Source organism: Saccostrea echinata, unplaced genomic scaffold (genome assembly GCF_033153115.1).
Source record: "Saccostrea echinata isolate AGI-Se365-2 ecotype Australia unplaced genomic scaffold, CSIRO_AGI_Sech_v1 ptg000077l, whole genome shotgun sequence".
Classification (NCBI taxonomy): Eukaryota; Metazoa; Mollusca; class Bivalvia; order Ostreida; family Ostreidae; genus Saccostrea; species Saccostrea echinata.
The window spans coordinates 486,179-511,552 of record NW_026889826.1 but is presented as its reverse complement, the minus strand read 5'-3'; the positions used below and the strand labels follow the sequence as shown (position 1 = coordinate 511,552).

Here is a 25,374-nt window from a genome sequence, read left to right as displayed (position 1 = left end):
TTTCTTTTTTTTACTGCCAAACCTAAACGCCCGAGAGGTTTCGTAGTAAACAAAATATGCATGGTAAAGACCGTGCTATATATGAATGTGACTTGCGGGATATATAGTAGTTTGTGCATTTTCGTTTGGGTTATTCAGGTAAGAATGCCAGATTGGCGGACTAACGTTCAATTTATACCAAAATTACTTTAATTCAACGTAAGACAGTCTACTGAGCATCAATAATATAGAGATGTAGCCGTGGAACTAATTTTAGAATTGAATACAGAAGGTTGAATCTGATTGGCCAAAATTTTTATGTTTATTCATAATCGAAAGGTCGCTCTGACGTGACCCCGAATGGGATGTTGTTAGATGTTTGAGAAGCGATAGCGGATTCGGGACATCTTATTTTAATTAGATTGTAATATATCCATACAATGTCATGTAATTCAGCTTATCCAAATATTTTGTTACTTTGAAGCACTGGATGAAAACCAAATCGACCTGATTAAAATGATATACATTATTTACATGTATTAATTGAATACATGTTGTTTTAAAAATATTTACAGTTGCAGAAATGGTTTTCTTCATAAGATGATAATATTTAGCCATTCCTGATTTTTACCTTCCATTTCTCCTCCAGAGCCTGAAGCATGGCTTTTTTCTTGGTTTCTTCATATTCTTTCTCTTTCTCCTCATTAAACTGTGAAGAAATTTGTACTGGTATAAACAACACAGATTTTTTTTTTTCACAATGAAGCAGAATATACACTTATTTCAAGCATAAATACAAGAGAAACATTCAGACTGCTGTCCCAAGACAATGGGAGAGACCTGGGAAACTGTTGGTTGAGGTCAAAAGCAGTAAAAAAAAAGCATTAAAAAAATTAAAAATGCTTAATTAAATTTGTTTAGGTTAACTTATAAGTAATCATACAATTATTCCAAAAATCAGGAAATACAAAAATCATAAGTTGTAGAAAACAATGACTAGAACTTTATTAACATGATTAACATACATGTATTTATTTTGGTTGCTAAGGTTACCTGGGAGTGTTTGACTGGCCCTGCCACCAGGTACAGCCTCTTCATGGAGATTACCCATGGTTCACTGCTAAGTTTATTAAATGGGACCTGAACCTTGATCTTTCCAATGAAACCTAACATTGCACAAAGACAATAATTGCACTGCTTGAAGAACCAGAGAATTCAACATTATGCCTTTACTCCTCAGCCCCATTTTACAAATAAACTTATGACAATGACCAAAACATTTTTTTGCAGATAACATTAATTTGAAGATAACGTATGTGTATATAATCTAATTTTTCAAGAATTTGGAAATTTTTGGCAAGCAATTTTATCTAAAATATTTGGTAGGCAAGATGTTATGGACAGCTAATATTGTTGGTCTAAGTCCTAAGTTCTTTTGTAAAACAGGGCCCAGACCTGTAAATCCCTTATTTTCATGGGAAAAAATTTTCATGGTTTGAGGAAAAAATGTGGGTTCATGGGAATTTGAATTAACGCTTAAAGAAATGTAGATTTTAACTGTACTTGTAATAATATTTTGTGAATGACATAAATTCATAGCTCTTTTCATACCATGAAAAACTGAAAATTAAACCACCATGAAAATAGGGATTTTACAGTCTTCCAGAAAGTGTGTCTTGCTAATTGAAATTTTAATTCAATAAAATTTTGCAATTTGAAATCCTTTTTCATTACACACTTGTTTTTCATGCATAATGTTACCAGACCAGTGAGGAACAGAACTTAAAATATTTTTGATATCCAACTTGCTAAATGTACATCATCAAGCAGATCAAATGATATTCTTTGGATTATTTTTAATTACCTGATTTGACATGCAAAGGCAGGTCTAAACTACTCAAAGCATCTCTCTTCAGAGGCAAGTTTTCCAATTCTACATAACCTGTTCAAAATAATTAAAAGATTAAGTACTGTCTGAGAAATAAAATGCATTCAGTTGCTTTTGTTTACAATCAATGACCTATAGACTTAGTCTTATACAGCGACTTACATTTATTTTTTGAGATAATTATTGTAAGAACTTGCCAGATGTCTACAATTTTACTACGATGTACAGCGTTATAATAAAATTGTGGGTGTATTTTAATTATAAGGTATCTTCCTTCACATCAAAACGTTGTGCTGACATTTGATTTGTCAAAAATCTCTGCATTTATTTTTATATACCACGTATCAAATACCCTTCAACTTACATTTGTATGTTTTTTTCTTATTATAAATGAACTGCAATATTATTAACACTCCTGCAAATGCAGATTAGCTGTAATACTTTGAGTCATCTCCTGCCATGCAACATGCAGGTTCGTCTGCCATCTTCATAGGGTGCATGTTAGGTTAGTTTCGTATTTCATCAACTTTTGTTTTTAATTTAGACCAATTGCATAATATCTTTCAATGAGTTATGTTAAAATTGATTGTGATTTCTAACATTCATTTTAGCACTTATATTTCCCGATTACGTGTTTAATATCTTGTGCTATTTTTTATCCATACAGGTTGTCGTCTGCAATAGAATGACTTTCACATTCTTAGAGTTATCTCCCATTGTCGGCGTAACACTCATTTGTCACTATAACCTTTGTAATTTTCCTGTAAATATTTTTAAGCTCCAAACGGATTCAGACAATTTTGACCCGTTCCTGAATTGCCTTAGTACGGGACAACATAAAAAACACAATGAACACATTCAAACGAATTTAATTTGCAAAATATTGTCCCAAAAAGTTGGTATGTTATAGATGGAAAACAGTCTTACGCCGGTTGACCCCCGATTAACCCCGCAAAGGGAAATTACTTTCGTAAATGTGAAATTCGTCTTCACTAACTTTACTTCTCAAATTAGTTTACTTCTCAAAAATTTGCAAGTTTCAAACATAAATTGATTACAGAAATATCTACCACTGTCTACTGTAGCCCATGTTTATTGAACATTTTATCTTTTTACATCAAATTTCCAGGGATTGTTCAAACAATAAAATGCTTTCTTTGGTTGCTGGGAATGCGGCTGGTTTCGCCCAATTACCTGTTTGCTCTGAGTGGTTTCGCGCCATTTCCCTGTTCGCCCTAAGTGGCTTCCCCCCGAGTGGTTTTCTTCAAACATACAGTGTGCTTGATGTTTATAAAGCAAAAATCGTTTGATTAATGAGTGTTTAGATAAATATAATTATTGAGTTCTTTAATTAAATTCAGCTGAGTTTTCGATCAATACTAATAGTACGTTTCGTGTATCGTTTCATCTGATGATCCACGCCTGTCAACTTGACGTGATACAGCTCCTCGGATTGAGTTACTGTTATAATAATATATATTTTCCATAGCACATATGCAAAAAACACAAACATAAACATTGAAGATTTGTCATAGCAAACTGCCAAAATACACCCATGGAAAAATTTGAAACCTTTAAATTAGGAAACAGATATAATTGGGGTGAAACCACTCAGAGCGAACAGATAATCGGGGCGAACCCACCCTTTACCGTTGTTGGTATAGGAATTAACGGTGCAGCTGTTGCAGAAAAAATGCATGACCAACATAGGTAAATTTTTTCTGCAACAGCTGCAACACTAATTCCCATACTAACAAACAAAGAAAGACATTTTATTGTTTATATTAATATCTGTACAAATAATCCTTTAAAGTACGATTTAGTAGATGAAAAAGTGTATTATTGATACATTCATTATTGTATGTTTCATTGATGGAAGAGCTACTGCTCAAGAAGTCTGTGCTCAGTGCGTGCTTACTGACTGCAGATAAACGGCAATTGTTTTCTTAAGAAATAAAGGAGAAAATATTCAGTGGATGTAAATATTTAAACTTATGTTAAATGACAACTTTTGACTGTACAACATTTGTGAAGATCATACTTTAACATAAATGGTGGAATGTCTCCGTTTCGCAATTTTATTGGTTGAAACTTATCATGTCACTCTCTAACACAGCTTATATACATGAAACTACATTATGAAGAAACAATTTTATCATTTCTGATTGCCAAGTGCCAATCTTCAAACTTGAAATGGACCTAGATCCAAAGCACCCACATTTTCATCATTGTTCCCATTACTATTTACAATTCCACATGAGAATTCATCCAACAATTATCTCCCAACACACTTTCCATCTTTAATTTAACCTATAATTTACTGTGGTGATCAGTACAAGTATTATAAATGGGGGGAGGGGGGGGGGGAGGGGGTCTATTTGATTACCTAAATGAAACAAAAAAAAAATAACACATGATATACGTAATGACTCTAACTTCTCTTACTTATGTAGCAATATATCCTTATCAACTGCATACTGAGTTTATGTGCTCCCAGTTTATAAAATATGCAAGAATATGCTCTACACATTACAAAAAATTTCTAAAATGTGGCAAGCTATTGACAAACAAGTTGATGACAAAAGAAATAAAATATCAACAGTCTCCTTTTATGTCATCATTTGGCAAGTTCTATGGTTGATACAATTACCTTGTCAGCAAATACAATGTTTCATTAAGTCGAATGCACACGCTGACTGACGTTTTTCATACTAATTATTAGGCCATGATTTACATACTAAATTGTCTACAAGTTTTCCATTTTTCCTTATCATGACAAGGAGCACATGGGGAGTGTGTTCAACAGGGGATGCTTACTCATCCTTGGCACTTGATTCCACCTCTGATGTGTTTAGAGTTTTTTTTACTGTTTGTTATCTTCATATTTCATGACTGAGTGAGTAGAGAGTTGATGAACTATCAGAAAACTCACCTTGTATCAGGGCAATGGACAGCTGTTTTGTGTTGAGGTTTTCCACATACTTTCCAACATAATTGTTGAGAAGATAGGCTGCTAATCCCTCCAACATAGTTCAGCTATAAAATTCACAAAGAAGATTTAGCTAGTTGCACATTTTAAAATATATAGCTGTGTGAAACAAAGTATGCATAAAAATAATTGATGGGATCGCAACAGAATGCAAGATTTTCATCACAAATAATACTTCTAATGTAATACAGGCATTTTTAGTCTGAACACAAGAAAATATAATCATTCATGTTATTAAATTAGTAACATCAGTAAAGTATCTAACAATATCTGTTCTTCTTCATGACAATGAAAAGCAAGCTGACCAAATTGACTGTATCAACCCAGCTATTCTGTCAGAATCATACACATTTCAATGTAACATCAAAGCGTGCAGCCAGCTGGCAAATATGGCAACACTTGTTGCCATACTACATATACTAACAAAGCAATATGTACCAAAAGAACCCTTTTGCTTTGATTATTTGTATGCTTTGAAAATTTAGGGACCACGTCTGTTTTCCAACAGGAAAGGTCACCCAAGTTTTATACCAAAAATTAAACAAAATTCATATTGGCACCTGGTCTGAGCCGGCTGCACCAATACCATTGCCAAACCCACTTGCATTCTTGCAACAGTTGCTTTTATAGACTTGCAGGTGTGGTAAATGGCATTGGTTTTCTTTTATAACAGAGTTTAAGAAATCATATCTGTTACCTCTGACTTCAAAAGTTTGCTTCCTGAAATCATCCTCTTCTTAACAATGGTGGCCATAAGTGAAAGTTACATTTTAACATTATCTCTGTGTATATTCATTAATTGTGAAAATTAATCATGTCACATGCATATGTAGTAGCTTACAGCACAGCTACATACATGTACTAGTATGTTCTTTATCTTTCACCCTTGCCCCCTTTCTTTTTAAATGAATATGACTTAATTGCCCTCTGTAACAGTCCAAATGAATCCTCACACCCCCCCTCTCCTCACCCACATGTATGCACACTGACAACTATTCAGGAGTCCAAATAGGTCAATTCTTTAACTGCAAAGATTCCAGACTGGGGAATGGACCTCTAAGGAGAAAACTTGATTAAATGTCTTCCCCTTTTACTCTCAAACAAAAACGTAAACATCTCCATTTGCCATAATGCTTTTTGTCATAAGCTTAAGGGTTAGTTAGGGTAATCTAGGGGAACAGACCTGTTCATTTGTCATTTTGACTTAGCATAAACCATCTCTTCATTCAATAAATTTATTATTTGGCTTCAATATTAGATGCAGATTCTAATCTTTCTTTGTTCGAAATCTTCAAGGAATTGCAGTATTCAAGTTGCATTAGTCCCAAAATTAATATTCAACAGATTGCAGTAAAAAGGCTTGAGAATGTGTGTCAATTTTAATTTTATCAAATGTTGCTGAAATCAGGATCTCACAAAAGCTGATACAAAATTCTACTGTTATTCCAATCTCGTTATTGTGCACAGAATCTCAAAGATAACTGTGCCAAACATGGATCCCAAGGCCAATCAATCAGTGAACAAAGGAAAATTAAATTTAAATCTATAAATATAAAATTATGATTATCCTACTTTCACAATCCACCTCAATTACAAGATAAATCAATTCAAGTTATTTATTGAGATTATTCTAACAAAAGAAAATGAACAACTTTATTTACTATGAGCACTATAATTACACAATGACATGATCATTGTACACTGTGTATATAGCTATACATGCAATGCACATATTTATAAACATTACATTTGATCTTAAACTTTTGCCATTTTTTTAACTTGATATTGTTACAAGTACATGTACAACAAATACTATTTTTTGTATTCTTTAGTTTCACACAAGAAAGGTATATCTGTACCTATATAATAAAATCTAAACTAGTTTATCTATAAACAAATAGATGCCTTTTATCATGAACTCTGACAGACTAAGTGTTGCAGTTCAAAGCATGAGCCATATCATAGAGACCAGACACTTGTCAAATGACATGATGCACCAATTTTTACCTGATACTCCAGGTAAACAGATGCACAATTACATGTTCATGGTTTTTACATACCCGGTATACTTTTTTAAAGGTACATGTATATAGTGCACAGGGCATCAAAATTTAAGAAAGCAAAATTTGTTTGATGTATTGGGTCATATTACTTCCAAAGTGAAAATAAAATAGGCTGGCCAATATTTGAATATACATATAATGCATTATTTCTACATATTATTGATTATTAATTCTTTGCTTCATTCATTTTGCAAGCATCTTGAATAGTAGACACGACCCATTATAATCAAATAAATCATCTAGAGTACAAAATACTTATCAATATGCATGTTTATGTTTTGATAGACATGATGAATGAATGTTATTCACACTTAAAATAATTATTTACACTTACAAATACATGTAAAATGTAGCTTAAGCTAAATGTATTTGTTCTTTGATTATGGACAGAAAAAATTATTTTGTTACTGAATTGAATTCAGCAAGAAAATTTAGAGATTGTACAGACGACATGTGTTAGACACAGTTTTATGAGCAATATTTTCCAAGGTATCATTGCGAATAGTTGCCACAGCAGATGCCACTTCTCCAAGGAATAGAGGACTGTTTTCTAGAATGTTCTGTTGAACACCAGGCAGTGACACATCGGATTCCAGCAGGAGTCGGTCATCAGGCACTGCTTGGAGCCCTTTCACTTGTTGTTCATCAAATTCCAGGACTTTTCTTGAAAATCCAAAGAAACAGTTTGGAAAATCCTCTAGCCATTCCTTCACCATTAATGCTTCTCCCCTGAAGTTACAGATATGGATGTGTTGGTCTGGACTGCATTGCCTTCGGACAAGGTCTCTAACTCTTGAACTGACATCCAAACTGTATGGATCCCCTTGGGGTCCAGTTACCTTTAAGATCATCGGTTGAGCAGGTGTGCTGAGGGTAAGAAGTTGTCTGAATGTCAGTTCTTGTTCCACCCAAGATTCCTTATGAGCTGAGCGGTCCAAACCAATGTCTCCAAGGGCAGCATCAGCACTGTTGGTCAAGACACTAATGGCTTCAAACTCTTCCTGCAGAAGATTAGGAGAGGCTAATGCATCCACTCCAAAGCAATTTCTCCATCCAGGGTAATTGGGGAAATTACTGAGGGAAAAAGACTTTGGGTTGCTGTAGACCATGACTCCACCTATAATGTCAGCTGGGACTTTTGGTTGTGCATGAACTGCTAAATTTGACAACAGACCAGATGGAGAAATATCTCTTACATCAAACAACATGCAGAGACGCCCAAAGTAAAAGTGACTGTCCATTAGGGACAGTCGCTCTGGCATATAGATTTCTTCATATGGTCTGTCTGGGCCAACCATGTACTGCCTATCAATGTCCTCAGGAGGAGTTTGTCTATGAAACTGTTCATGCTGTTCTTGATGAGAAGGAATGTAATCTCTGTCTTCTTGGTAAATGTCAGGTCTTTCAGTTCCAAAGTATAAGTTTTCACTAAAATTTTGTGGACTTTCATCAAACGAGATATTGCCTGTGAAATTTCCTTCTTCTCTTTCCATTTTGACATGAGAGGCTGTCTCTTCAACATCTTTTAACAAATGAAGGCCTTTGTGACCAAGACTGTGCACATCCTGTAAGCTCAACCCACCAACTGTTGCTTTAGCAAAAGCAGATTTGAACTGATCTCGAAGCTGTGGTGAAACATATTGCAATAGTCCCAGAAGGGCTCTCCAATGAAGTAAGATTGCAGGGCTATTTGGGGGCCACAGTGTGAATTGCATAGGGATCTCCAGTCCTTGATGCTGACATAATGCTCTCATAGCAATTTCTAAGGAAGGTGTTATTTTAACCTCTTGTGGCAAAACATTTTTGGTTCTCATAAATTCCAGCAGGTCCTCAACATGAGCATCTACACCTAGAATATAAAAGGTCAAGTCTCGGAGTGTTAACCAACGCATGCTTTGAAGATCTGAATCAGAATTTGGAAGATCCAGATCAAAGATTTTAGGGAGGTGATATTTGTAAGCATGAAGTTTCAGATCTGTTGTTGCAAAACATCCCGGGACTGGACAACCAATACGTGCATTAAGCCTCTTTATCTGCCGATCAATTCTGCGAGCCTCTCTCTTTCTTGTGATTTTTCTCCGTGTCTTTCGTTCTTTCCTATTTTTCTGATTTTGAGTACGTTTCCTTCTTCTACGCTGTGACCTGATCAAACCATTGGCATCTCCACTTTGAGCTGTGGATCCATTCTGCAGCTGATCCTCTTCATTACTTTTAAAATTTGATGAATGGACTGATCCAAGCTCCATTTGCAGATCACGGACCTCTTCTTGAGGGATGTTAGTAGAAAATTCCAGCTCTTGGTCCAGTTTTTCTTTTTTTGTTCCTTGGTTTGTAAGGTCAGCATGTTCATTATCATTTTTTCTGGACTGTCCAAATCCTGAGTCTGACTGATTTTCTGGAGAAGATGGAACTATTTGGTTCACAAGCAACTGACTCAGTGGGACATCAAACTTAGGTTCAACGTTCCCAATCCTTTCTAGATTATCAGATGACTGATGATGGATGTTGACTTCATTACTACGTTGATCCTTTTCTTGCTTTAGTTTTTTGTTCTTCAACATCTCCCACTCAAATTCTAAACCTTCTGCATGGAAGAGTTTGTGGAACTCTTCCTGCTGAGTAGGTGTTATGTACTGCAATATATAAGACATGGCTTTCCAATGTAATAGCACAGCTGGACTGTTTATTGTGTGAACAAGAAAGGCTTTGGGTTCATTATATCCGTGATGACGACAAAAGGCTCTCATGGTATCTTCTGTTTTTCCTTCAACTGGTACGGTTGTGGGAATGACATTTTGCATTCGTAAAAAGTCACAAAGGTCTTCTATGTTTGCAGTGGTTCCAAGAATTGAAGACGTCAACTCTGTCAAAGCTTGCATGCGCAGTTCATTTAGAGCAGGTTTATCAAGAGGAAGATTCACATTAAATATTTTGGGTAGATGACATTTCAACATGTGATCTCTCATATTAATAACACTGTTGTGGCACTCTGATAATATGCACTTTTTGAACTTTTTATTTTTTGCAGAAGAGGCACTAACATTTCTCTTCTCACTAGGTAACTTGATATTACTTTTTCCTTCCTTTTCAGTGATTTGGGAATTGCTACCTTGATTTTGCCAGTTACTCTCAACATCAGAGTGATCTTTGTAAATCCTTCCAGCTCTGCTGTATTGACTTCTTCCAGTTTCAGTTGACTGTTGTGGTGGAATTGGAAAACCTTCAGTACTGTGTGAAGGGTTTTTCAGCAGATGTGCACTTCCTGGTTTCTGGTTGATTATATTGGATTGAAATTTCTGTGGCTGAAATGCATTACCTCCAGGATCTAAACTATGTGCTCTGGCAGCTGTACCTCTTCCTCTGGGAAAGTTTGAGGTCTGATTTTGTGGTCTTCTGTTTTGGTTGAAGTTACCATAGTCTTGTTGACCCTGATTTATTTCATGTGGAGAGGGCTGATTATTCATGGGCACTCCTGCCCTTGGATTGTTGACACCAACTCTATGACTGTATACTTGTTGTGGAGGTACCATGTTTCCTCCTTGTTCTGCATTCCCATGGGGATACATATACTGATTTGGGCCAGAACCTCTGGCCTGTGGGTATCCTGGTTCGTGAAGCAAAAACCTATTTCCAGTTCTTGATGGAGATTGATTTTGCATCGAAGGATTCATAAAATCCATCCTCCGAGCATGAGGAAACTGCTGGCTGTCATTGTGTACATGCTGCACATAATGTCTATTTTGAGAAAAGTTTCTCTCCATATTTTTTTAAAAGTCTTTTAATTTTTTCACACATAAAGTTCAACAATATTTATAAAAATCCTACCTCAGTTTGCGGCAGGGCACCTTTGTCTGTATATTAATTTATCACTTTGTTCATCATGCTTTATGCTGAAAAGGAAAAATAGAAGAAAATAGATATACTCACTTACTATAAATGACTGCAAGTGCAAAGAATAAAAATTCATATACAGCATCATGATAGCTAAACAAAGTTCTCTTTCACCACCTGTTAACCTTATATATTTTTATGTTAACAGATCTTTGTCTGCACCAGGTTGAAAACTTCACAAAATTGATATTCATTGAATTCCAAGGGAAAATGTAGTTTAATTTTAGCCTCAACTCCACCTATGTATATAATGTAAATGAATACATAAGCACTATCATTCCGTCAACAAACCAGTACTTGTAATACACTATGAGATGTTAATAAACATGATAAACATAAAATATGAAAACTCAGGTATGAATATTTTTTAGATGCAAGCAGTTATGATCAGTGATTCATAAAAACGTGTATCACAAATAATTATCAAATACCGGTATATGTATCAAGATTTTCTCCCAGTAAATCAGAAATGGGGAAGGGCTTGCTCCCTAGTGCACATGTGATTCTCCTTGTAGGTAAGTCTTGGTGATGTTCCTTAGAAATATTTTGTGTTTGACTTGGCTAATTGACTCACTTTTGTTTTGAATCATCCCTTTAATACAATGAATCTCACTGGTTAAAAGCCTGTTAAATAAAAACAGACTACCAATAAACTGTTTCCTGTCATTTTAGACATCAAAAGGTACATACAGCTCAGATTTAGATGCTCAAGCAAAATATCCAACAAGAGGCCCAAAGGCCTAGACCTGCTCTTCTGATAAATTGCACAACCCTATCACTTCTTTTCTAAGACTCTTAGTATCCTAAATATTTAGGTAAAGCCTTGAAATTTCAAAAGTAGGTCACCATGACCTACTTTTTGGTTAACACAATCTGAAAAACCAAAATGCATCAATTACAAAGTTTGATGATTCTAAGCCTCTTGTTATCTGAAATATTCAGATATTGCCATGAAATTCCAAAAGTAGGTAACAGAGACCTACTTTTTGGTTGACACAATCTGAGGGCCCAAGTGCAGAAAGATTAGTGGATTAGACTATAATAATAAAAATTCCTAAATTCTCATCCTGATCCAAATTTCTGAAAAATCAAGGCGGGCAGATATTATTTCATTTTATTTTATTCTTTGATCCATTGTACAGACTTTTTGTTGACCTGATCAGTCGTAACTGCAATATTGTAGCCCACTCCGATTTTTTTTAATCTGATATTTTCAGGAGAGGGCTACAATTCCACTGCATCTCCGTAATGGTGCAAATATATATTTTTTTGATACGGGCGACTGCAGGCAAAATAAATTGTTTTTGCATTCAACTTACTTCCAATAAGATGGAATTTTTATTCACTATCAACAACATAGCCCTTAATTTATATGCGAAAACCAAGTAAAATAAATCGGCGTGTTTACCAGTCATTCTCCTCAGTAGCCATGACAGTTCTCGTGTGATGTACTGAGACTTGCGCTTGAAATTTAGAATCACTTGATAAAGTAAATTTCGGTGTTGCTAAATGTTTGTGTTGTATCATATCACTAAACATCATTAAATAAAAGCATTCCATGTAATATTTTTTTCATAAACAGTGATATTTATGCTTAAAATAAGGGAATTCCTAAACAGATCCGCCCCCCTAGATCCTGAATTCTCATTGGTTGTCCCAAAATAAAATCAATCAAGGTTAGTAAACATGGCGGATAAATTCAAGTTGTGATGTTGACATACACGAAAAATAACCAATATATGGATTGTTCTGTATTTTTTTTTTGTTTTTTTTTTGGGGGGGGGGGGGGGGTTTGGATAAATTTATGTCTTGCATAACTACATTTTATGAGTTCAGGTAAGATATGCTAATAAAATAGCCATTTACTGAAACTTTGAGCTGAAATCAGTGTGGGAGTGAATCACTCCCACACTTGCACCATTACGGAGATCCTAAGGAGTTGTAGCCCTCTCCCCCCCCCCCCCCCCCCAGAAAAAAAAATCAGAGAGGGCCACATTATTGCAGCTAGATCAGTTGGTGCAGCAGAGTTCAACACTAACATTTTTAGGCTTTAGTCTAACCGGACTGGTGATTCTTTACTTTTACTGGTCCGCACACGATTTTATCATCTAGCTGTCAATAAATAGGGAAGCATCATTGTTTTGAGAACTATTAATTTAAATAAATAAACATGACAATGTACTTTTTATCTTAATCAAACAAAGCATTTACGTGAAGTGTTTTATTCCACGGATTCACTGAAATCTCGCAATCTGGAAGTATGATCGAATTCCCATCTTGTTCTTTTTCTCTGTATATTACACCCAAAACGTTCGACATTTTTTTTCTTTTATGTGCCATATCATGATCGCTTAAACATTTAACTTCATTTTGAATTCTATTGGAAGATTTTTACAAAAAGCATTACCATAAGTCAAGTCTGAGGCATGTGATCTGTTTTATGATAAATTGTGCAAAAAAAAAAAAATGAACTTTAATATGTGTATGCAGATATAAATATTTAAATTTGCATATGTATGATGTGTGTATGTGTATATATATGTATGTATGTGTATATATATTTATATATAATTATATATATAACAGATATCTTTATTTGTGCAGAATTTATGTACATGTATATGTATAAGAACTACCTGCAAGTTTATTCCTTCTTTTTTATGTCTTTCTCCTATCAATCATGCAACCCTTTCTCTCTTGTGTGTATGTATATTGTATTACATGTATATGACTATATATAAATGTTAATTTACAATGTACTTTCTTTTTGCCCCATGAGGGCCCTTAATTGGTAAATAAACAATTGAACTGAATATCCATCACTCATAAAACTAAGAGCTGAATTGACTTGGAATTACCTAACTACCAGCCAAGAAGTTAGAAAGCTAAAAATACATGGCAGGTTTTCCAGTAAAAGTTGTCAAGAATCGGACATCGGTAATTTATTCACATTATTTTCTAGGAATTTTTATTGGTCCATTCGGACTAATTAGCCTCAGATTTTATTAGTCCAAATGAAAATTTATTAGTCTGAGACTAACGGACTAACGTTAGTGTCGAACCCTGGTGCAGATTTATCTATTATGCCCAAATAAGTCATACTAAAGGTCCATTAAAATGTACATTTCTTTTACTAACATCCTCAACAATTTTTCACAAACAGTGATCCTTGTTTGATACACATTACAGCAATTACCATCTTGTCAGCAGCTGTCAAAATCACACTGACATTTGCAGGATATAAAACAAAAGTTGAATGTTCTATACAGTTCTATACTGATCCCAATCTGAATTAAGACAAAGAAAAACAAATTTAAAAGATCGAGGCTGGGTAAAAAAAAAAGGGGGGTGGGTGGGTGGGGATGAGAATCTACTAATTTTTTTATCATGTTTATTATGGCCTTAGACACTCTTTGTTAAATCTTTCTTTAAATATCTGAGTTTTGAGACTCTGCTTTGGAAATGCAACTTTATATATACATGTGTCATGTGACATCATTGTCTAGTCCTTCCAAAAATCTTGAACATGTTGAAGAGGCAGATCTAAGTTTTGTCTAAACATGCTAAAGTGAATAGATGTCTGGATGAGTACTAAAAAAAATTATCTGCCCTCACCCTAACAGTTGCACCATCAAATTAATAGCACGGGAAGACTAACATGTAAAAATATTGAAAATTCAAACTGATATCTATATATTTGTCAAGCAAATTTTTGTATGAATTAACCTTTCCAGAATTCTTTCCCAACCACAATTCCATATGATGAAGGAGAATACAACAGGCACACAGTTATCATTAAGATTTACTTCCTGCAGCTAAGGGAAAGCTTAAATAAAAGACAAAAATAATTCCATCTACTCTACAATGCCTTTCATTAAAAAACAATCCTCTTTTTAGACCCCGTAATGATTATGGAAGTGCAGGTAACATACAATGTCATGTGACGTCATATTCTATACCATAAATATCTCATGTGGTTTGAAGTTTGAAGACTGAGGTGAATCAGAGTTATTGCCTACGTAAAGGTCTTCTGATGGTATACAACTGCGCTCACCTCAATGGTTGCATCATAAAACATATACTCTACTGTAAAACGAGAAAACTTGGTGCATACGTATTTTAGCGCAAATGCAAGTGGGAACGCATTGGCGCAAATAAGTTTTAGCGCTTGTGTTTGTCATTAAAATATATAAATGTGATATTTTTTCCTTTGATCCATGCCCGTACTTGATTTTGTGGTCAAAAACATGCAATCACAATAGCATTGAATGATTGATTTCTAACTCACGTACACAGGTAAACACGTGAGTTGCAAGCACATGGACGTGGCACAATGTCGATTTTAAACTTGTGAATGTATTTCAATGAATGATTGTGGGTGTTCACGCACTTTATTCATATTAAAACCATGCATGCATCGAAAGAAAGTTACTTGGATAACTGGTAAACATTTGCAGGTATTGTCTGCAAGGTCGATCGCCATGCCTGATCGCATTTTCACTTCGAGGCGGTAGATGATTGACACAGCGAGAAGCCCATCTTTGAAGGTGCTAATGATAAATACCAGATAATGACTAACAATAGTTTAATAAATAGTTTGATAAATTAATTCATGATTTGGCTAAGTTTCTCTATCAATCCTACAGTTAACCAGTGCAAGTGTGTATACAAAAACACAGCGACAGGTTTAAATCCAACAAAATATAAAGTTGTTGATTTTTCATAGCAATGTGCTATTTGTTTAAACCTCTGATGCTGAAGAGTTCCAGCAATAGTCTGCTTCAAATACTTTGTACTAAGGTTCATTTCTATCAGTCAGGGGCATGATGGAATCAAGTTATTTTTTAAGATAACTTTTTTAGGTTACTTCACTTATTTATTACTAAACAAAGAAATAACTCATTTGAGTTAATTCTTAAAACGTAGAATGCTTATCAATTTTGCCAAAAAACATCAATATTTTGAGTTTGCTGCTGATTTAAGATGATGTAAGGCTGAGAAAGTTGTAAATATATATATATATATGTACTTCTTTTAATAGACTCAAGAGACTTCATATCTCCTTAGCAGAAATGATGATATTTATCAAAATATCATGAAATTTTTCAGGGAAAAATAATTCCATTTCATGAACATTTCAGAGGTCAATTACACAACTTCTGCCAATTTTGCCAACAGTGAGACTAATTTTTCTAAAATCCTTGGATATTACTATACAATCTCTATGTCTTACATTTTTTGTGCAAAGCTGTAGATTTTTGTGCAAGAGTTCTAAAGTGAGGTTGATTAAGGTTGAAATAACTGAAATAAGTTACGATTTGTTGAATTTCAACTTGTTAAATCTTAAAGATAGATTACTTTTACTGTCATGAACCTTTTCCATCTACTTAATAACCCAAATACAGCATGAATAAAGCTTTTCAGATACCAGTAGGTTTTAAATAATGAATAGTAAAGTATCAATAACTGGAATAAGTTACTGAAGAAAAGCATAATCAAGGAAAGATAACCCAAAATAATGACATTTAATAACTTAAACAAATTATTTTAAAAATAAGTAAACTTGTTTCCATGATGCCCTTGACTGTCTAATATAGCACATTGCTATGTACATGATGTAAACTCAACAACTTTACATTTTGTTGGATTTAAACTTTTCAGAGGTAAGAAACGAAAGTTTTATGGTGATAGGGAATTAAAAGGATGTCCAAAGCAAAAAGTTGAAGCGGACAGCTAATTCATTTCGGCCCGTCTTAATCAAAACAAGAGGTCGAAGTCCGCGGACGATTTCCCGAATGAGATTATGTGACACTAGTCTGAGATTCGCAGAGACACCAGACCAAAATTTTTAGTCTCTACGAATCTCGCTGAGATTAAAAAATTCATTGCAAATAGAAATATTCACATGGCACACCCACAGAAGATACTGAACATTGTTTTCCCCAAGTTTATTCCTGTACAATATAAACAGGTCCAGTACAATCAGTACATTTAGCTACGTAGCTAAAATTACCTATCGTAGCTTTATTTACCTACCTCAGGTAGCTTTATTTAGCTATTTCAAGGCAACTTTTCACAATTTTGCTTTTTATTTTAAAAAGACAAAAAGTCGCAAGAAAATGTCTAGTAATATTTATTCTAGGTATCATTTGAAAAGCAATCTAAAGCAGAGATAGTTTTAACATTGCTGCACTTGATCACTTTTAAGGAAAATATATGTATCCCCATTGTTTGAGTAACTGTACACACCTTGTGCGCAATGAGGCGTGGATAAGTATGATATACTTCACATTGTGCTCATGTTAACCAAAACTGGTTTTCTTTGTTATTACACTCAAGAAGTAACAGTTAGGTCACAAATTAACTGTTGTATATAGCCCTAAAACTTTTAGAACTTTGATTGCAATTGCGCAAAAAAGATGCATCTCCAAAGGTGATTTTTTCATGAATTGTTTTCAGATGAGTTCAAAGTTGAAAATTATCACTGCATCAAAGTGCAATTTTCTGCACTTCTGGGAAAAATTCTTATATAAGAAATAAGTTTGATTTAGTAGCTAAATAAAGCTACTTCAGGTAGGTAAATAAAGCTATGTAGGTAATTCAAGCTACGTAGCTAAATCTAGTGATTGTACCAGACCTGATAAACCTTTGAGTAGTCCCCAGTAATGATCTTTCTCCTTCTACTTTATTGTAACTACTGAGCGACTAACTTATTCTAAGACGACAAATTCAGGACTAAAATTAAAAATTTTGCACAAGTTCTAAAACTAGCATGGATTGGGTAACATAAAATGTGGGTATTCACCGCAGTGTGTGTCAGTACTGACCATAAAATTTAGCACATGGTTAACTTTACGTAATGCATTACATACCTACATTTTAACATTCACATATCACTGGTAAAAATTTTGATATTTTGATTTTTGACCCTGTTCACCCTTCTCCGTTCTAGTCACTGTGTAAGTCACTTTCGCATTCTGGAAAACAGTCAGAATTCCGATCCCGAGTTTTACCGGTCGACTTCATCGAACCCGAGCAATATTTGGAGATCGTAAAAGGAAGCAGTTCATCAGATTGGGGGGGGGGGGGGGGGGAGGGGAGTCCAACAGAAATTCTTTGACAGGAAAAACACAAAAAATGAAAGTATATTATCAAAGAAGTAAAAAATTAGTTATTTTAGAGATCATTAATGTTCAAATTAATAACCCGCAATAGAAAATCGGCTGTTTCACTGTAGGACTACTCCTTACGAACTGTCTAAAATTTCCACATGCAAGTAATTAAATAATATTAAACTTCCTTGACGCTAACAAGATAAGTTATGTGTGGTATTAATTGTCTTTTGCTAATTAATTAATTAATTTGATTTAACAGTAATTAACTTTTTATGGCCGTCGATCCAGTCGAATTTACTTGACAACTTCATCTTTGTGTGTAGATTAGTTTTTTCCCCACCTGAACAAACTTAAATTTGCTTATTATTTGTTGTAAAACGTTGATTTGTATCTGATTATTTTTAAACTTTTATTTTTAAATATATAAATATAAAATTTCTTGTTCTAAATTTAATTACCGGTACACCGTAAAAAAAATATGAAAACTCTCCTAACTAAAGACCTCTGGTAAGAAAGTTATAATGCACTTTTTTTTTTAGCTTTTCGACTTATGAAATTTTATTTTAAAGAGAACCAGAATCTTGTATTTTATATGTCCAGAATTTGTCACGTAGGGGTCACAAAATTGTGAAATCCATTTTCCGTCGGGGGCTTCGCCCACCTGAACCCCTATCAGAGCGATGCACTGGACCCACTGGGGACCTTGAATGATCCCTAGACCCCTCGCCGTATAATTTTAAAAAAAAGAGAGGGAGAAAGAGACATAGTCAACCTTGCTGTAGGAAGAGAGCTAAAATAGGCTATGCCTGCTGCCCAATCCCACTCACTTCATGTGAATAAAATTATGTATAAATTAAAAAAATAGTCACCACCCCCCCCCCTTTTTTAAGGGACACACACTGACAGTATATATAGCCATAATGTGTGTCATAATTTTATTTTTTTTCACTATTTTCATTGAAGAACTAATATCTATTTTTTTTTTTTAAATACATTGTATATAACAATTCAATTCAATTTATTGACATCACCATGTTGGTATACATTCAAAATAAGAAATAAGACAGTCAACAGAAAAAAAGAAAAATTACCATAATTGCATGCATTTACAATTTACACAATTCCTTATAGTCCCTGGATTTGTTTTCTCTGCATAAAGCATTTATCTAAGTAGTTACATAAACGTTGTAGTATTATAATCACATGGGTTAACAATTTCTTTAATGGGATCAGTATCACAGTATATAATTTATCATAAAAAATATCACAATATTGAAATCGAAGATTGTCCGCGTCATACACAGGACGGTAAAATACAAAATATTTTTCATTTTCAACCAATAATTTAGCATCAACGTTTTTACTTAGGAAATATTGATTTACAGTATTTGCCTGTTTCAATGAATAGTGAATGTGCACTGATTCTTAATTTTGTTAGCTGTGATCTTTCATGCTTTTTCAAAGGAAACTTTAAGTAATCCTGCAATTTATAATCAGTACAGTTTAAGATTTTACTATAGAAATAAAGTTTTCCTGAGATAGAAGATGAGATTTTGCTCAATTGTTCAAAGGTCATATCAACAAAAGTTTTATTTAACTTAAACCTCAAATCTTTATGGGAAATTTTAAAGAGGTCAAGTTTAGTTTTTGTTGAAGATTGAAAATCTTGCTTTGCCATGAAGTATAACCCTTTTTCAAAGCTAACTCTTTGTCTCCTTTGAAAGCTGATACTATAAGTGCATTATTAATGTGGTATTTGATTCCATATTTCTTAATCTGATATAATATTTTAACACGTTTTCATAACACAAATAGTGAAGTGGATAAGAACCTAGTTCAGCATTGACTGCTTTTCTATGTACACCTAGAATATCTTTGAGAATGTGATTTTGATTTTTTTTCAAATGGAAAACATTCTGAGGATTTACAATGTAATATATTTATAGTCTGTGATCCATATTTCAGATCCATATGTTATAATTGAAACAATCATTGAATTGTATAGTTTAAGTAAAACTTGAACTGAAAGATTGTTATTTCCAGGTATACTTGATTTCAGTGCATAATATGCCTTTTTAGCACGTTCTGAAAGTTGCTCAGAAGCAAACTTCAGTTTTCCGTTTGATGTAAACACAAGTCCTAAATATTTATATTGATCTGTTATAGGTATAATGTTATGCTTAAAATAAAATCCATACATATCTTTCACTAATGCTTTTCTAGAGAAAATCATTGCATTGGTTTTTTTCCATATTACAGAAACTTGTAACTGCCAATCTGTACAATATTTTTCCAAAGCATTCAGACAGTGTTGAAGCCCAGATGGAGATTCAGAAATGAATACCAAGTCATCAGCAAAAAACATGTGATAAACAGGCATTGAATCTAAATATGCTGGTAAAGTATGTCCGAACTATGTAAATATTCTAAAAAATCATCAAATTAAACAGTGTAGGACTTAAATTGTCACCTTGTTTTACCCCTCGATTTGCTCTGAATGCATGGTTCACTCATCATGTTATTTTCACAAAAATACATTGTATAACATGTAGCGTACGTATCACATAGAAGTTTATGTAAGCTTCCACCAATACCTTTCTTAGAGATTTCATACAATAATGCAGATCTCCATATATACAGTATCAAATGCTTTTGAAAAGTCAACATAACATACATACAGGTTTTCTTTATTTATATATATATATACATGTACAAAGGCGGATCCAGCCCGGGGCGCCCCCCCCCCCCCCCGTTTGAAATTTTTGTTGTTGAAATTTTGTTTGTATTATCCTAAAATCAAGGGAAAAAACACCTCTTATTTGTTAGAATTCGTTGCCCTGCAACCGCTGGGGGCTTCAATGCAGCCCCCAGACCTCCTGCCTTCTACTGCGCCCCCCCCCCCCACCCACCCCCCGTTATGAAATTTCTGGATCCGCCGCTAATGTATAATGAGATCTTTTTTTTTCAATTTCAGGAATAATAATTTTATGAACATTGAGAATATTTAAAGCTCATATAACTATAATTTCTTGAAAAGCTTGTGTCGTAAAATTTCAGTATTCTCATTTTGTGAAATCACCATGCACGACATGTTAATTGAAAACTTAAAGAAAGTTGCAATATATGTATATTTATTTTTTGATGCAGCATTTTTACAATGAAATATTTATGACCCACTTACGACCAGATACTGTAAATTAGCTCTTTTTTCCCGATTGTGTAGCATATTTAGGCAAAATTAAAATTATTTGCTTTCCCAAGATTCCTACGGCTCATGGCCTGCAGCGATGATACACGATACATGAACAGGTAGATCAGCGGACTTCAAAGACAAGTTATTGCCCTTATGTCTTTATATAATGGTATAAAAATGCTTGTTAAAGTTCAGTGAAGTTGTCCAGTTTTTACGTAAAGTAGGTGTACATTATATACCCTCCCTCCTTTTTGGGCCTTTATTGTAACATTTCAATTTTCTCCGATTTTCATAAACTAAGTAAATATTTTTTTAAGGGGGGTATAAGATAAAGGATATATTCAATGTCCTGCAGTTGGATATATCAAGAGTGGGGCAGCTAGAATTTATATATAATATTTTCACGAGTGTGAACCTATAATTTTTTTTAAACCTGTCACATGAGTGAAATAAATTCCATATCCGACTATAAAAAACTGGATTTTCTGTTTATTACAATTTCTCCATGAACGAAATGAGAGATTTGCCGCCAATTTATTTGCATTGTGAAAAAAACAAAACAAAAGAAAAACATGTCTGTTATTTTCAGTGAGATTAAAACGTTACAGAAAATACATCAATTTTATTCAATGGACAGAATTTCACTTATGATGTAATCACCCTTTATATTACTGTGTTATATTTTTACATTTGCCTTATAACAACGGGTTACCATACAAGTAAAATCAGGGGTGATATCTTGTGACGGTACATATCGTTCATCAGTACATATTGTCGCCGGCGACAAAATGTACAGTCGATCACGCATCGGCATATTTTGTCGTCGACGACAATATGTACTGTGAACATTTGCACATTTTGTCACCGATATATTGTGTTGAAGAATATTTAATAAGGTCGTGAAAAGAGACAGAAAGAGAGATTCACACACACACACATACACACCCTCTCACACCCTCACACACACACACACACAGAAGGATAGACAAAGTGTATGGCAGATGAATAAGTAAACAAGTTGTATTTAATATTTAGCAATACTCGCAATACTGTAGGGAAAAAAGGTTTTTTTTCAGAAAATTGTGTCCAGGATTGGTGTACATCACTATGAAATACCGAACAGGTGTAATTCTTGATATATCTGATAAATCAACCTATTACATTTTCTCGTTATACATACTTGGAGATTGAATGTTAATATTTTGTTCGGTAGCAGTGATTTGCAGGAAATTATTTTTTGCGTTATTCTTTTACATGTGCCGATAAAACTGGTTGACATTTTTAGCTCACCTGAGCTGAAAGCTCAAGTGAGCTTTTCTGATCACATTTGGTCTGTCGTTCGTCTGTACGTACGTCCGTCTGTAAACTTTTTACATTTTCAGCTTCTTCTTAAGAAGTACATGGCCAATTTCAACCAAACTTGCCACAAAGCATCCACAATAAAGGGGATTCAGTTTTATTCAAATGAAGGGCCATGCCCCTCTTTCAAGGGAAGTAGTTAAGAATTTAATGAAAATTTAGTGATATCTTTAAAGAAATCTTCTCAAGAACCACTGTGTCAGAAAAGTGGAAACTTATGTGGATGCTTCAGTCCTATCAGAACTGGTATGCAATATTTTGATATGTCAAATCCCTTAATTATAGGTTATTTAAATTTTAAATCAGCACTGCTTTGAGAAATGTTTATATCTTATCTTTCAAAGGACTTGAGAAAGGCTTTATGTAAGTTTAGATGTACGAGTCACAGATTTCTAGTTGTTGGGGAGTTGAAAGAAATAATCAAATTAGTGATCTTTGTTCCTCTTACAATTTAGGAGATGAATTAATTCTATGACCTTTTAGAATGCTTTCTTTAAAAGAAAACGAAAAAATTGTACCAAATTTTTTTTTTTATATGAACCCTAATGTTATCAAACTTCATGACCTACTAAATTGTAATGATACTAAAGTCACTTTGGACTTGCCAAATTTTGCAAAATTTTATTGCCAGTAATTAATTAATTACAACAGAAGATATGCTGTAGTACATACAGGTTTTTTTTTCTTCTAAAAGTATGACTTTCTAATGTATTTTGGGAAGTATTAAATACTAAAGTTGTTCTGGAGTTCAAAAGTTTTCGAATGAATTGAATTTCAAAAATAAATACTCACAAAAAAAAATCAGATCAATATTTTAAAGTTGAGATCTTTGAAAATTCATTATAAAGTATGTAAACTTTGTTGTTATTTTTAACCTGTATGGGACGGATCGGTTCGTAATATCCGTAAATTCACTATATCCGAGTTCATTATATCCGTAAAATTTTACAAAGAATTCTTAAGAATGTTGCCGGGGATTCAAAAAAACTTCACTTTGAAATGTTGATTTGTATTCATTTACCCTAGTTGAGGTCTTTGTCTCAAATAAAAATTTGGAACTTGAACTTTTTCATTGTGTCCGTATTTAGTTATTGATTATTTGACCTAAGAAAATTAACATGTATATATTTGTTGGTTAGGAAGAGAGATAGAGACCAGTAGATTCAGGAAGGGAAAGAATAAGTTCCAGACCAAGCAAAATGTAAGTTAATAGTATTAATAAAATTTAATAATAATTTAACTTAATGAAATATATATACAAAATGTATAATAAATTATATAATTATCACAGTGTCCGGCAATAATTATTTTAAAAAAAGGAAGAAAAACGACAACACAAGTTGTAAAACGTTAGCGCTTTCATTTCAAATTCTTCAGACGTTTTACTTTAAACGTTTGACATGTTTTTAAATATATATATATATATATATATATATATATATATATATATATATATATATATATATATATATATATATATATATATATATATATATATATATATATATATATATATATATATTAGGGATGGCAATCGATTACAGAATTGCTAATCGGTTAACCGCAAGACGTTCCGACCGATTAACCGGTTAATCGTATCAAAATACACATTTTTAAAAAATAATGTACATCTGTATTCATATACACAAAAAGACTGAAAGAGAGATATTAGAAGTTAGAAACATTCTGCTCATTATCTTGATCAGGAAACTGTATGTACATATAAATTATTTTATTTCAATGTTAATAGTTAGACAAGAAAAAAAATAAGAAAACCATGAATCTTGCCTGAGAAATCCAGAGAAGACGCGGATATCTTACCAGTGCAGATGTCATACAAATTCATTCTTCATTGTCACCATAATCAAAACTTTGTCTGAACTTTAATTTAGACGATGTTTTTCTAATGATATAATTTAATAGATATTGGCAAAAGAAAAAAATTGCTCCATGGTGTTTATGTAAAATCATTGAAGTATTACATGGTACCGACATAATGTTTTTAAAAACAGTAATTAACACTTCACAAACTGACCAATTATTACCTCGCAATTTCAATCCGGAAAGCCATATTTACCTCCAAATCAGCTTAATAAGATGAGTAAAAACGTTAAACTATCAACTTTTATCCAGAGATTTCCTTTTTAAAAATGGAATTTAAGAAAATTTCGTTCAATTTTACAAACATTAAATTTTTCCGACTAACCGATTGCAGATTTTCTAACCGATTACCATCGTTCCGACCGATTAATCGATTAACCGGTTACAAATTGCCATCCCTAATTTATATATATATATACACACAGAGAGAGAGAGAGAGGACTGAGTTTCAGGGCAACATATGATTTATCAAATTTGGAAGGGGAAAAACTGTTTTAAGCATGTTTTTAAACAATGATAATTTGTTTGCTTTGGATTCCTGTTCCCATAGCAATGGACCTAAAAGTTGAAAAATATTGATATTTGTAGCTATTTCAAATCCTCAGTATGACTTTGTGCAGGAGCAAAGAATGTAAATGGCAACATATGTAGGAATGACAAGTCTTATTGCTTACAATGGTAAAAATTAAGAAACTATTTAGAATCCACGTAAATAAGGTCGTAGGTATGATTATATTTTGAACGAAATATGGAAACTAATATTGAGTGGACAGTATAACATCATAGGCGTCGGAAGCAAATTGAAAGGGGGGAGGAGGCTAAACCAAAAAAAAAAACCTTTGGGGCTCCAATTTTCATTGCCTATATTATGTCTATTTCTGCAAAAACAGGGGGGGGGGGGGGCTATGCCGCCTATGAACATAACAGGTCTACTACTGACTATATATCCTTGAGTTATCTAAGAGTATGTCATAATCACTTACTCCCCTAATCCAAAGAAAATATGACTTTACCCA

The 25,374-nt window shown here is 33.5% G+C and overlaps 2 protein-coding genes across 2 annotated transcripts in view; both read right to left on the bottom strand.

Annotated features, from left to right (window-relative positions):
- Window positions 1-10,812, bottom strand: part of LOC133176623 (intermembrane lipid transfer protein VPS13D-like) — an 80,925-nt gene extending 70,113 nt beyond the window's left edge. Inside the window, exons 1-5 of the mRNA XM_061311730.1 lie at window positions 10,745-10,812; window positions 4,800-4,903; window positions 1,844-1,921; window positions 1,033-1,145; window positions 611-688 (exon numbers count right to left, since the gene is read on the bottom strand). Of these exons, the coding sequence (XP_061167714.1) occupies window positions 611-688; window positions 1,033-1,145; window positions 1,844-1,921; window positions 4,800-4,896 (366 nt within the window). The 5' untranslated portion in view covers window positions 4,897-4,903; window positions 10,745-10,812. The remainder of the gene's footprint in view (window positions 1-610; window positions 689-1,032; window positions 1,146-1,843; window positions 1,922-4,799; window positions 4,904-10,744) is intronic.
- On the bottom strand, window positions 6,361-10,737 carry LOC133176619 (uncharacterized). The gene has a single exon (XM_061311726.1). It carries the CDS (start codon window positions 10,678-10,680, stop codon window positions 7,351-7,353), a length of 3,330 nt encoding a protein of 1,109 aa, XP_061167710.1. The 5' UTR covers window positions 10,681-10,737; the 3' UTR covers window positions 6,361-7,350.
- Window positions 10,813-25,374: the final 14,562 nt, after the last annotated feature.